Source organism: Geospiza fortis, unplaced genomic scaffold (genome assembly GCF_000277835.1).
Source record: "Geospiza fortis unplaced genomic scaffold, GeoFor_1.0 scaffold399, whole genome shotgun sequence".
Lineage (NCBI taxonomy): Eukaryota > Metazoa > Chordata > Aves > Passeriformes > Thraupidae > Geospiza > Geospiza fortis.
This window is the reverse complement of record NW_005054560.1, coordinates 348,592-361,483: the sequence shown is the minus strand read 5'-3', so window position 1 is coordinate 361,483 and position 12,892 is coordinate 348,592. Positions and strand designations below refer to the sequence as shown.

Sequence of the window (12,892 nt, the reverse complement as noted above, 5' to 3'; positions counted from 1 at the left end):
ACATATTGCAGTAGTTAAGGAATCAATGCTGCTTTAAACAAAATCTGTGCTACACAATGCCTCCAATTTCTTCAATAGTGCAAATTTCTGGGGGTCCCTCAACAAACATTCAAGCTCTTCTGTCACTTTCTGTGTGGCCCCTTTCTAAGGCACTAGATGAAAAGTCAGAAAACCCAAGTTTAATCTATCTATCTTGTCAACATTATGTTTTTTCCAAGACCTCAGGTATGGTCTCTTTGGATTTCCTGCTCCCCATATATAAAACAGGGATGATACTACTCCTTCTCTCAAGAGACTGCTGCGAACAAACATTTAAATCAGTGAAATGTGCTTGCAAGAAGATCAAACAGGTCCTGCACATATGCCATGCACAGAAGATTTCCTAGTTAAGATATTCCATCATTTTTTCCACCCCAAGGGGCTCCAAAGACAAACTACCACAAATAAGCAAAACCCCCAGCATGGGAGATACCAGTTTAAGGTTAGTGCTGCAGCAATTCCCATCCTCTTCATGTGCTCTATTACAGCCTGATCCCTAAGGGAGCTGGTTCATGGACCTGAACTAGAAGAAAATTATTCTGTTGAAAGACAGTCAAAAGCATTTCACCAGCTATGTGTCAAATTTGGTCCACAGGAGGCTCAGATGAGCTTCAGCAGCAGTACACAGGACATGATCACCCTGCACAGCTGGGATACAGAGGAACTGCTGGCAAGAACAGAACTGTTCATTGGCTTTACAACCACCCCCTCACTAGTGTGTTCATCACTACAAACAGCTTCCAAAGCCCAAGACTTCAAGCAATCACAGCTAAAAACAACTCAGCTTTTTAATATTTGCCATTGTGACTGGACCTACCAACAAAATATAAAACCATCACAGATTCTTAAGACTACCAAACAAGATGGTTGGTTTTTAAAATGCTAGAACTGCATCACTTACAACACAGCTAAGCTAACATGAAGACAACAGGCTTTGTACAACAGCTGCTGATACTGGCACCTCAAAGGTTCTGGATTTGGTCTTAATACCAACAGGAATAAGAAATAATACTGAGGTATCTGAGTGCCTTCACAGATCAATGATAGTCACAAAATCGTCACATGCAGTCACACACTGGCAAAACTATTTTTGGGAAATACATATTTTTGGCATATACACCAACAAGAACTTGCTTAATATGGGTTATGAAGTCAGCCTCATCAGCAGCCCACACCCAGATGGTCAACACCCAGTGTGCCCTACCTGGACACTATGCTGGAGCCATTGTAGAGGTCACTGGCGTAGGAGAGCGTAGCCAGCGGTCGGACAGAATTGTAGCGCGTGAACTTGGACAGACACTCCTGAAACTCATCCAGCTGGCTGGTGGTTCTGCTGTCATCTAGGAAGAGGCAGCAACATTGGAGGGGGCAGAAACAGAGTAAGAAGGTAAAACCAACAGTAAACACAAAAATCAATATCTATGTCTGAGTGATGCTTGTTATTTGGGGAGGATTCTTGGTTAAAACCAGGCTCTCTCTCATCTCTAGCGTTCTCTGAAGGCATTCTGAGCTTTTCAGAGCACAAATAAAATCTCTCCACTGCAACGATGGGTGAACCTACTGTGAGAATTTGCCTAGAAGTCAAATACAATTTTGTAAGCTCATTTATTTTACTCACATTCAGAGCCTGTGGGTCATATAGATTATTAACAGAAAACTTTTAAGCATATTGAAATGCACTGCAAAGGACATGTCTAGTTTTCAACAGAAGTGAAAGTACATCCCTTTCCCTGTTCTGTTACAGTATGTCTACATTTGGTGTCGATTACATTCAAAATACTTTTAGTAAAAAATACTTCTCTGTTATTCCAAAAGCAACAGAGCTAAGGGAGAGTCATTTCAGGGCTGGAGAAGGAAGACAAGCATGAAACCAGAAGGCTCCCTGTACTAAAAGTTTGGTGAAAATTATGACCTTCAACAGACAAGGTGAAATTGAGCCAGCTTGAATAATGATGATAAATATTCTGTGGGAAATGGAACAGTTTACTTCAAAAGTTAAAAGCAAATTGCAGTGTAGATAGCTGAAAGTCATTCACTGAATTCTCAGAAGTCCTAACTTTTCTTGGTAGGAACGTAACTTTACTTAAACCATTTCCAATTTTAGTATTTTGTAAATAAGGAAAAATTCCTAACTTACAGCAATGCCTGAAAAGTAAGGCTGAATTCCCAATATAATCATGTATCCACAGCCAAACATCAGGTAGTGCCTTCAGGCTTCATAATGACCCCCCAAATTTGCAGCAATTCTCAGAATCCTTTCTTTAATGCTTCCACCCTCACTTTCTTTCTGCACCAGTTCATTTTAGGGGAACTCCAATTAACACTGCTGGTTTACAGCTACTGCACACCTCAGCATCCACTGCAGCAGCAGAGAAACCACACATAACCAGAGACTAAATTCCACCCACTAGTTAAGCCAGCCTTATCAGCAGCATAAGGAAACAACAAGATCCACTTATTAAAAAGGCTTGGAAATACCAGGGTGAAAAAAAAGAGAGGTTGATCTATAAAAGCAAAATCCAGCTGTGATTTCTTATGGGAAAACAGAGAATAATCATTTCTGCACTCTGGTAATTCCTTGCCATCAGAAATTGTTATCTCTATACTTGCAAGGCATTTTGAAGTGTCCCTCATATGCACTGTTTAATGTTTGAGCATATAAAGGAACAGTGAAGGCTAGTAATTAGCATGCTTAGGGTACTAGCAAATACATTATCTATGTTAGAGGGATGAAAAGGTGCAAAATGAACAAAGTGCTGCTCTAAATTAACATCATCAGCCCCTGACCACTACAGGAAACAGCTCGAGAAGCAACACAAACATCAGTCAGGGTTTTTCAAAGACTCTCTTCTCCTTCAGCACTGTGATAGGGACAAATAGCTGCTACCCTTCTATTTCCTTCATTTAGAGATCAAGCACACAGTCCTCCTGTAATTTATTCCCTATGTGTGCCTGGAAAACAGAATATTATTTCTCAAGACATTTTCCCCGTCAAAGTGCAAGGCCATTTGATAATTACAGTAATGTTATGTCTCCACTCCCTACTCAAACAGTCAGAGGCACTTCGTGCAAAAAGCTTTAAATCCACATTAAATCCCATTTAAAATGTGTCAAAATGCAGGAATGACTCAGGAGAGGAAAACTTAATCAAGTATCATAGGTTATCCCTTATTTAGGAGAAAACCTGCACTTGCAAATCCTCTGCTCTTGGTGCAACTGACACATACAAATACAAAAAACCAATTTCACTGCATTCATATTTATAGTTCCAATTATGAAGAAGAATGCCTTCTACAAGGGAATGCTGGGAAAAGCCCCATTTGTTATCCCTGGTTAATAAGTTTTATTTTTACATAAACACAGTTATGCATCACCAAGACAGCTCTGCATGAAGAAATCTCAGTGTGAGCTGTGAGGAAGTGCATTCTGCAAAGCACCTGCTAGCACTTCACAGGGATCTGGCTGGACACACGCAATGTGCTTCTCCATTCTTCCAGATATTGAAATAACCTCCCAACATGCTGCATTCCTTGTTAAAATCATTTTGCTGTGCACAATGAGAACTGAGCCAGTCCATGCTGTCAAGTAGGTAGAGGATGTATTTACTTTTAAGAGTGAGCTTCCCTAAGACATGCTGCAGCCTTTGTATTTGGAGCTATTTATAAATTAACTTTTAAAATTTATTTATTTTAAAGACACTAAAATGAAATTCATGGAGAAGAAAAAACCAGAGGTTTCTACCCCAGAAATCCTGCCTTGGGATGTTGATCCTTGCCTTCCAAGGCTATAAGTACAGATACTTCCCTGCAGAAACCTGTGCTTGGTTTCCTCTCACCCCCAAGTGGTGTCTCCCACCCCCTGAGGGCTGGCTGCTTTCCTTGCAGTCTGTCACACTCAATATGGGCTGCAGCTCAAAGCTTAGTGCTGCAGATCTCTTGCTTGCCACAGTCCACTGCCTGAAGCTTTTCTTGCCACGCTGGTTTCTCCTCCAGAGAGGCTACAGAACAACCCTCCTCACCCTCAAGACACACTTATTTGACCCTCTCATTTCTTAGGAGCATCTTGTGTGTAATTAAGACCCATGCATCTTGTAGGCAATTACTCTAGCTGCTGTCACACTGTTACTCAATTATGAATGAGGCAATCTAAGCAATTTTGAAAACAGCTTCTAATTCTCCAAACAGGCCTTAAATCTAAGGTGTGCCCCATGGGACAACAGCACTGCTGCACACTCAGCTTCTGTAGTCCAAACCATTTGTTAACCAAGACACAATCTAGATCACAAAGGATAACCTCCACATGTCCTCTTGCATGCTAAATACAGGAGAATGTATCCATTTATGTTTATACCTCTGTAGCATTTCAATAGCAATGTTTTTAACTACTGGGTTTATACCACATCTAGTGGAAAGACAACTCAACCACTGCTTTCAGGCAGTTTCATCTTCAGAATAGGCACCAGAGAAATTGTTTATTGTGGATGTTGCCCTTCACAGTAAGGGATTACATGTGCCCCTGTAAAGTGACAGGATTAAGTTTTCCAAATTTAGCAACTTCAAAGATTGGTCTAGAATAGCAAAACAGGATGATCTGAGGAACACAAATGTGTACAGCCACATTCTCATGCAAGGAAGAAGAGAAAACTGCTCTCTCAAAAGCAAAGCTTTTCTGCAAGAGGTGCCTGACATCAGAGATGGAACACCACATGAGAACTCACCCGAGACACGAGTCATCCTGGTGGAAAAATAGCACTGCTCCAGGTCCTCAAAATGGGCCGTGAGGCGCTTGCGCCGCGAGGCCAGCGTGCTGTTATACCACGGCTGCTTTTTGGTCTGAGGGGGGAAGGGACAACACTTCAGGAAGTTAAAAGCCACGCCTGGGTTTCACTTCTATAGATTTCACCCAATTATAAGCAATTATATAATATGTGCAATAGGTCAGAAGTGTAAAATGACAATAAATAATCTTGGGACCGTCAACAGTTATTTCTTAGGGTCCTATGCCGCACCGTTTAACATAACAAAAACAAATCCCTGCTTTTAGACAATTTTTGTTTCCTGAACCTTAGTAAGTTCAGAGATTCTGGCTTCACATACAGGAGAGGCAATCCCAAACCTTGGGGAGTCCTGTCTTGCATTTATACAGATAGACAGCATAGGCCAACTTGCAGCTTCACAAATCAAACAAATTGTACAACAAATACTCCCCAGATCCTTGGCAGACAGCTCATTAAAAGAGAAGGAAATGTTTACTTTAATGAGTTAGTTACTGAAATACTTCTTTTGAAGCAACTCAGTAACTCTCTGTAAAACTAAGCAAATAAAGCAGAAGCAGAAGACAGCATGAAGTTCAAAGGTTAATTGAAAAGAAGTTCCTGAAGCTCATCATTAAAGCCATTTCCCAACCTACCCAAACAGTAATAGTGAGATGTAGGAGAAAAGGATTTAAACTACGTGAGTAATCTTTCCTGCAGGAGCAGACACAGAAAATGCAGCACTCACCATTTTAATCACAAGTGATGAAAAGGAATGAAACCCTCTACTACACAAGAAGCACAAAGAGCTCCTTGCTTTAGGTTCTATTTAAAAGGTCTCACATACCACATCCTCAAAGCTACATTTTAAAAGATTTAAGAACCATCAAGCTCCCTAATGAACAACATCCTTGAGCAAGTACAGGGCCTGTAATGCTACTCAATGGCACTAACAAAACCCACCTCGTGTCCAACTCCCCCTCAATCCATGCAGGGGAACAGCCTGTCCTCATTACAGCCACCCACCAAGCCAAAGAGAACAAAATAAGTTTACAGCCCACTCCAATTTTGTTTGTACCTGTATGAAAAGCAATCTAACATTTCAGGAAAAAAGCAAACCCCAAGCAGTGAAACCTCCAAGCCAGCACTTCCCACACACTGACATGGTGGCTCACACTTGGCTGTGACAGCACCCATGGTCCTCACCGCTTGTTTCATCTCAAAAGCAGCTCCAACTCAACACACAACACTGGGAGGTGCTCCTATATCAATACCTTCAAGTACCATTTTCTAAAATTTTACATCTTCAAAAAACATTTAATAGAACACTCCTATAGACTCTTCTTATAATTTTTGTGCACCAGCCTCCAGTCTCTCAGCACATCAGTAGTGATTTGGGCTCAAGACAACTTCAGGCGCTGAACAATCATTTCAGTCTCAAGTTAAGGCAAGCTGCCTGAAACACAATGAGTGACACAACCCAAACCCAAGCCTGGTCTGCCAGATCCCAGTCCACACTGAGATGGAATCCATCAGGTAAGAGTTTGCCCACTGTCTCTCAAGGGAGATCCCTGTGGAGCTGGTCTCAGGCTGGCAACCTGCTCACATTTTGCCCAAAAAACAGATATTCATTTTCTGTGAAGCTTCCTCCCTGACTACTTTCTAAGCAATACTGGGCAACAGGAAGAAAAAAATAGAAAATGTAGAAAAGATACCCAAGCAGTTTTTATTCAATGGCTAAAACTACTATGGGTTGCCCTAGTTGAGAATATCAGATTGAACTCCTCTGTTTTCAGGAGTGATTTTACTGTCTGAACTCCATCAGATACTCTAAAGACTCCTCTAACAACTATGAAAAAGCTTCTTAGCTGCACACAAGCTCCTTATTTCTGGCAGAAAAAAGGTACTGCCATTAAATACTACCCACAGAATTACCCAGGGCCTAAGTGACTTGTCCACTATTTACTTCTGAAGCTCATCTTCTGGAAGAGAACTGTCCTAGAGCTTTGTGGTATATAAATTCTTCCCTAACAACATGTTTCTGGGCAATGTAATTATATTGAGAAAGGAAAGCTGTGCAGTCCATCCTAGATAACTCTTACTACCAGCAGTGCCCAATATGTGATTTTTGCCATGACTGACAATTAGGAAAAACCCCCACAATTTAATTTATATTCTTAAAACTCTTTTTATGCTAAAGTCTTGCTGAAATTAGACTACCTTTGAACAGAAGTGTTTAACTTCAAGAGTTCTCTTTGAACTCCCCATCCAAACATATATTAAAGTTTAATTTGAAAATTTGTACTTGAGAGTACAGATCTTGCACTCTTGAGGACAAGAAATCACATTTGAGGACAAAAAAGATTATTCTCACACAAATAAGGCTGTCACACAGAATGACTAGAAAGTCTAGGTTGTTTGTTTTGTGAGCTCACCAGCAGGGTAGCTATGCTATTAATTTTGGCTTTGAAATAGGAAGTACTGAGACAAGTAATGTCACTGGAGAACAAATACACTGTAGCACATCAGAGTCCTGAACATAACACCCCCGTCTACATTACACCTGACCTATGAAATGTGGTAGAAGTACAGCTCTCTGTTCAAGCAAAAACCTCCAAAGACCAGAGTAGCAGGAACAACAAGCATTTTCCCACAGACTAATAGATGGAATTTTCTAATTATGAGTTAGTTACACAGTTGTATTTAAACATATAAGTGCCCAGGTGTTTGTTTTTTTTTCTTTAAATCAAATAAAATCCAACAGCACTTCAACCTGTTAATTTACCAGTTTCATGCTGGTGTGTGCCAGGGATGGTCCAGCACCACCACCACCAGAGAGCACCCAAGGCACAGCTGGAGTGTGCCCAGCACTCCATCTGCCCAAATGAAAGCTGTAAAACCTTTCTGGAACTGTGAGCTGGTTATGAGTGCCACCTCCCCAGCCCAGCTGAATCCCTCCAAGGTGCAAGACCACAGAAGTGCTGGTTGGAATTTGGGAAGCCCTATGGATCAGACAGTTTGGAGGCTGCCTGCCAAACAGTTCCATTCCATATGCAGCTTTTTACCTTCTATATGAATCTATAATGGTTTGTAAAAGGCTCTGATGAGGACAAATGAAGTAACTGTGCCTGGAGATTCTTTTTTTGTTTTCAAAGTTAAGCTTGATCTGGAGCTATTTAAGCCACGGCAAAAGGTTGGGGGATTTGTGTCCCTTCCCCAGTGCTGCCCACATGGAACATGAAAAGCAAACTAAATCCCCCCTTCCATGGAAGAGTCAGCTTTAAGAAGAAAGTCAGATGTCAAAACACATTACACCAGGTCTCTCACAACTGGGCACAATCATTCCTACAGCTGCAGCTGCCCATACAACCAGTTAAAAGCATTTTCAAGGCTCCAGCTGACCAGTACTCTGGAGATGGATGAAGATGCCCCTCAACCCTGCCCAACCTCCACACTCACCCTCCCATCCCCCCCATGCAGACATTTATATATTATCTTACCTGAGAACTGCCACTGAAGCCTGGAGGCTGGCTATACTCGGTGGAGTCAATAATACTACTGCAAAAATAAAAGAAATAGTCTGCTTAAATCACTGCACAGCCATCCTTTATCATTTTTAACCTGTTTGCTATTCCCTCCTTGACATTCTGCAGCATACTTGCCTTTGAAATCCATTTTACAGACAGGGAACACAAGGTTTTATTTTGTTTGGGGGTTTAGCAGTGATATTTTTTTTCTTAAATACAGAATTCTCCTAGAGCAGAATGCTGCCACACACAATTATGTGTAGTGCAGTCAAATAATTTCTAATTAGAATGCAAATGCCTATCTTTCATATGAAATATGCAGCACAAGACATTCTGAAAATAACATGCTACCACTGGTTTTCAATTCCTTAAAAAAAGAAAGAAAATAGAGAAGTCTAATGCTCTGCCATTTGAATCAACACTGGAAAGGGAAAACCTAGAGAAATCAGTGTAAGACAGACACTAGTCTAAATAGACAGTTAAGGAAATACAGAAATAACCTAAAAAAAATACTGACAGCCAGGATTACTATTATTAGAAAATACTACACCATATTATAGTATCTATAATGACACAACATACCTTTTAAATCACTGTTTTCAAAACACAGCATAGACAAGCAAACATAATGGAATTTAATTTTCAAAATTGCAAAAAGATCTCCTGATCCAAGCAGAAAACAGGTGGTTCAGTGCTCTTAGACATACAGGCAAAAAATTCAGCTCCCACAGTAAGACACCAGAGCCAGATAAAAGCACACTTATCACTCAAATTTCATATACCTCCAGGACAGGTAAAGATTAACATAAAAGAAGACAATTTTATTGATTATGCAGAATACATTATGAAAATCACCATGATTAATTTCTAAAAAATCTTTTTAACTGCTTTGCTTCTGCTATGTCATTTGACTTGGACAGAGAAGAAACTAGCTGGGATCATTGTCCTCATTATTCTTAGTCTTTCTTATGAGATAACCTTAGACTTTAAGCATTGCCTGGGAAAGCTAAAGGTTTCTTTAAAAAGCTTCAAGAACACTGCTGTAGGTCTTAGTTTTGTCAAAGATAATTTTACCAATCCCTGCTTATGTAGCAGCTGACAGAACTTCTGAGTAAACTTGAGAATCTTGTTCATAAACAAATTGGTTTGGTTGAAATGCCAGGCAGGGCACCTGTAAGTTTGGAAGAATGAACCAATGGTACCAATGTTTAAATATTTCTCTGAATGTTTTCAAGCTCCCCTGGAAGTGGAAACAGAAGATGAGACATAACCACTGATGAGACTTAAAAAATTAACTTGGAAAATGAGATTGATTTGGCTTCTGTTCCAGGCATGACAAAAGCTGCAAACAAAGAAAATCTGAGGGATAAAAATCATTATTTGCAGAAGCTATTGTAAGGGAAAAAACAGCAGAGCCATTTCAGGCATGGCTGAGGACAATGAACTTTAAATTAGGATGTGGCTGCATGACATAATGAAACAGGGACAGCAGATCCTGCCAGAACTGCAGGAATAACACATTCAGCTGGAAAGCAATGAAAAACTGCTCCACTCTGAGACAGGTACAGTGGCAATTAACAGCAAAACACTGAGAGTTAGAGTGTCTGGTCTTGTTTTGCTGCAGCTTGTCTGGTGATGTAAAGCCTTCAAGAGTGTAGACGTCATCTCCCTAACCAGAGTAAAAATTCAAAGACATTTCTGTGCTGTGCCCATAGCTGAGTTAACTCATATATGCTTGAATGTTTTTCCTTTCAATAAAAGGGAAGCAAGTAATCAGAGAATTACAGCACCCTCCAAGTTCTTTTTTAAAAGATGTAACATTAGGTTCAGTTTGGAAATTCAGCTACACTCACATGACATTTAAAAACCCAGAACAACAACAACAAAGGCAACCCACAGACTATAAATCCCATTACAGGGATGGGAGGAGGTAATTAGAATAAATGGAGGGGAAGGAGGATCAGGATTACAATAACTGAACCAGAGTTACCAAGCAACTCATTTCTAGATCAGAATTTTCCTTCAGACTCCTATTAGTGATAGCTTGTTATTGCTATTAGTCCTGGATAACATCACAGAGAAGCTGCTTATTCCTATCTTCCGTTTGCACCATTTACTGGGAGAAGAAATAACACACATGCCTGTTCAGAAAAGCCATACACAGAACTATTTGTTCTCTTCCCTTATTCTTCCCCTCTTGTTCTCTATTAGTATACAAACCAAGCAATAGGCAACACTGTAAACAAGCAGTGTGCTATTACCCAATTTAATGTTTCATCACACCCTGTGTAGGCACAAGAGAAAACACGTGTTTCTTGCAGCCAAGGATGTACTGAACATCATAACTGTGCTAGGGTTTTTTGCTGAAGAGCTTCTGAAAGAAGCTGGGGGAAGGCAAAGTAATTTCACATTTTGTAGATGTTAAAAATGGGGAGGAAAAAAGCTACAAACAATGGAAAGAAACAGAAAGTTAATGAAGCAAGCGTGTGATTTAAAGGAAGCAGATGAATAAGGGCAAGTCACCAGAGACCAGATAAAACTGAATTCCAAAGAACTCTATTTTCTTGAACTTTAAATACAAAGGCTAAAGAAGTTTTCTTCCTCTCAGCACTAGTCTGTGATAACCTTGTACTATTTATAAGGAACATTACTAAAGTGTTATACAATTATATTTCATTAGCAGTGTGTTAAGTATGTGAAGTTATATTTCAATTTAAATACACCATTTTAATTTACTGATAAGCTAAAGAATCTCTGCAAGTTCAATATCATTTTAACATGGAAGTGAATCCATCCCAAACTATATTTGTATTTCACTCTTAGTGGTTCATGGCATCTCTAAAATGCACTCTGGAGATTAAATATTTCAGTTAAGAGAAAAAAACCAGCATATTTCATATTAGCTGTTCTGTAGCATTCTTGCCAAGGAGGAATGTTGTTGAGATATTCTTCAAAACTTTCACTTAATGTTGAAAATAAAATTAGTTTCAAGTGGTAGACCTTCCTGGAATCTAATTTATGGTAATTTACACCAATGCAATTACTTGAATTACAGAAAACTGTCAGAACAGGGCAGGGATAGAGGTTACAGGAGTAACTTCTGGGAACAACTGATGCCTGTTCAGATAATTCCTTCACACACTGATTTCTCTTCTACCACTTAAGGCTACTTCTCACACAGGAATGTCACCAAGAAAAAGATAAGGGGTCTTCTAAAGCAGAGAGAAAAAGGCAATACCACATTCCCTAGAAAACACCTAAATATCCCTATTATATCACATCCCTGGCATGCTGTACCAGGGGGAAAACCCCAAAATTCAAGACACAGCCAAGATGGATCCAGACAGGCGGGAAGAAAGAGCTCATGGTCTCTGCACCCATCATGGCTCCAGCCCACTGGCCCCTGCCAGCAGAGCCCAGGTGAAGCACATCAATCCACAGATCACTACAATTCTTTTCATACCATCTTACATCTTCAAATGCAAGAACTGAGATTGATTGACCTCTAGGACATGAGATAAATAGGCATAAAGGAATTAAGAAATTCTCAGCAGACTGAAACCAGCGTAGCTCTCACTGCAGACTGCTCCCCCCTCAACTCTTTTAGTAAAACTCCTGGGCTTAAAATGTTATTCCAGCCTTCAACAGATAAAAAAAGTTCTTTGGGGGCTTCTTTGTTAGCTCAGCTCAAGTAATAGAGATACATTTCTACTCATAAGTAGAATCTCCTGTTAAAAGAGAAAGGTTTCTAGGCCTGAAGGCATCCAACATCTAACAAATTGATGTTGCCCAACCAGTGCTCAAGTTTACCCCAAGCATCTGTACCATGCACTAAAACCAATCTATTTAATAGCCAATAACCAGAAAAGCAGTAGAACCTGACAAGAATCTCATCAGTTTCACAAAACTGCTTCTTGGCAGAACAGCAATACCCCATATCAAGAAACAAATCTGTACCCAAAAAGAATTGAAGAAGCAGTGAAGAACTGAATTAGAAATGCTGTTCCCATCCATTGTGACCACATTCCTGTCCTTTCCCTCAGGGCAGCCAGAGCTACATAGAAATATGAGAGATATTGGTCTCTGTGTCCAGAAATAGCATTTCTTGGTAGGAAATTCCAGCCAATATTGCCGGGTTCCTCACAACAGCACTGTATCTAAGTCTCTGTAAGGGAAGAAATCTGATCATTTTTTACTTCTGGGCTATTAGGCTTAGAGCTGCTAACTGCAAAAAAAATCTACCAGTACAATTTCATAACAGAAAATGACAGTTCAGAGAACTCTACTTCTAAGAGATAGCAGAGATGATCACTTAATAACATAACCTGGCCCTGTTGAAATTAGAGCAAAAGACATGCCTGTAAAGTAGAGCACTTCCAACTCTGGCACTTACAACTTGGATACAAGAAGCATCTGCATTATTATCATCAAGAAACCAGACTGTGCAATATTCCAGACAAAAATACACATGAAATTATATTATTAGAAAGGCATTTCATTAAATCAAACCAGACAGCAGATAAACAGAATCAATAGGCTGTACATTTCAAATTCTGATCTGAGCCCATACCTT

The 12,892-nt window shown here is 39.9% G+C and overlaps 1 protein-coding gene across 1 annotated transcript in view; it reads right to left on the bottom strand.

Annotated features, from left to right (window-relative positions):
• Positions 1 to 12,892, bottom strand: part of COP1 (COP1 E3 ubiquitin ligase) — a 119,147-nt gene that overhangs the window by 86,966 nt on the left and 19,289 nt on the right. Inside the window, exons 8-10 of the mRNA XM_005429630.3 lie at positions 8,293 to 8,350; positions 4,757 to 4,871; positions 1,244 to 1,379 (exon numbers count right to left, since the gene is read on the bottom strand). Of these exons, the coding sequence (XP_005429687.2) occupies positions 1,244 to 1,379; positions 4,757 to 4,871; positions 8,293 to 8,350 (309 nt within the window). The remainder of the gene's footprint in view (positions 1 to 1,243; positions 1,380 to 4,756; positions 4,872 to 8,292; positions 8,351 to 12,892) is intronic.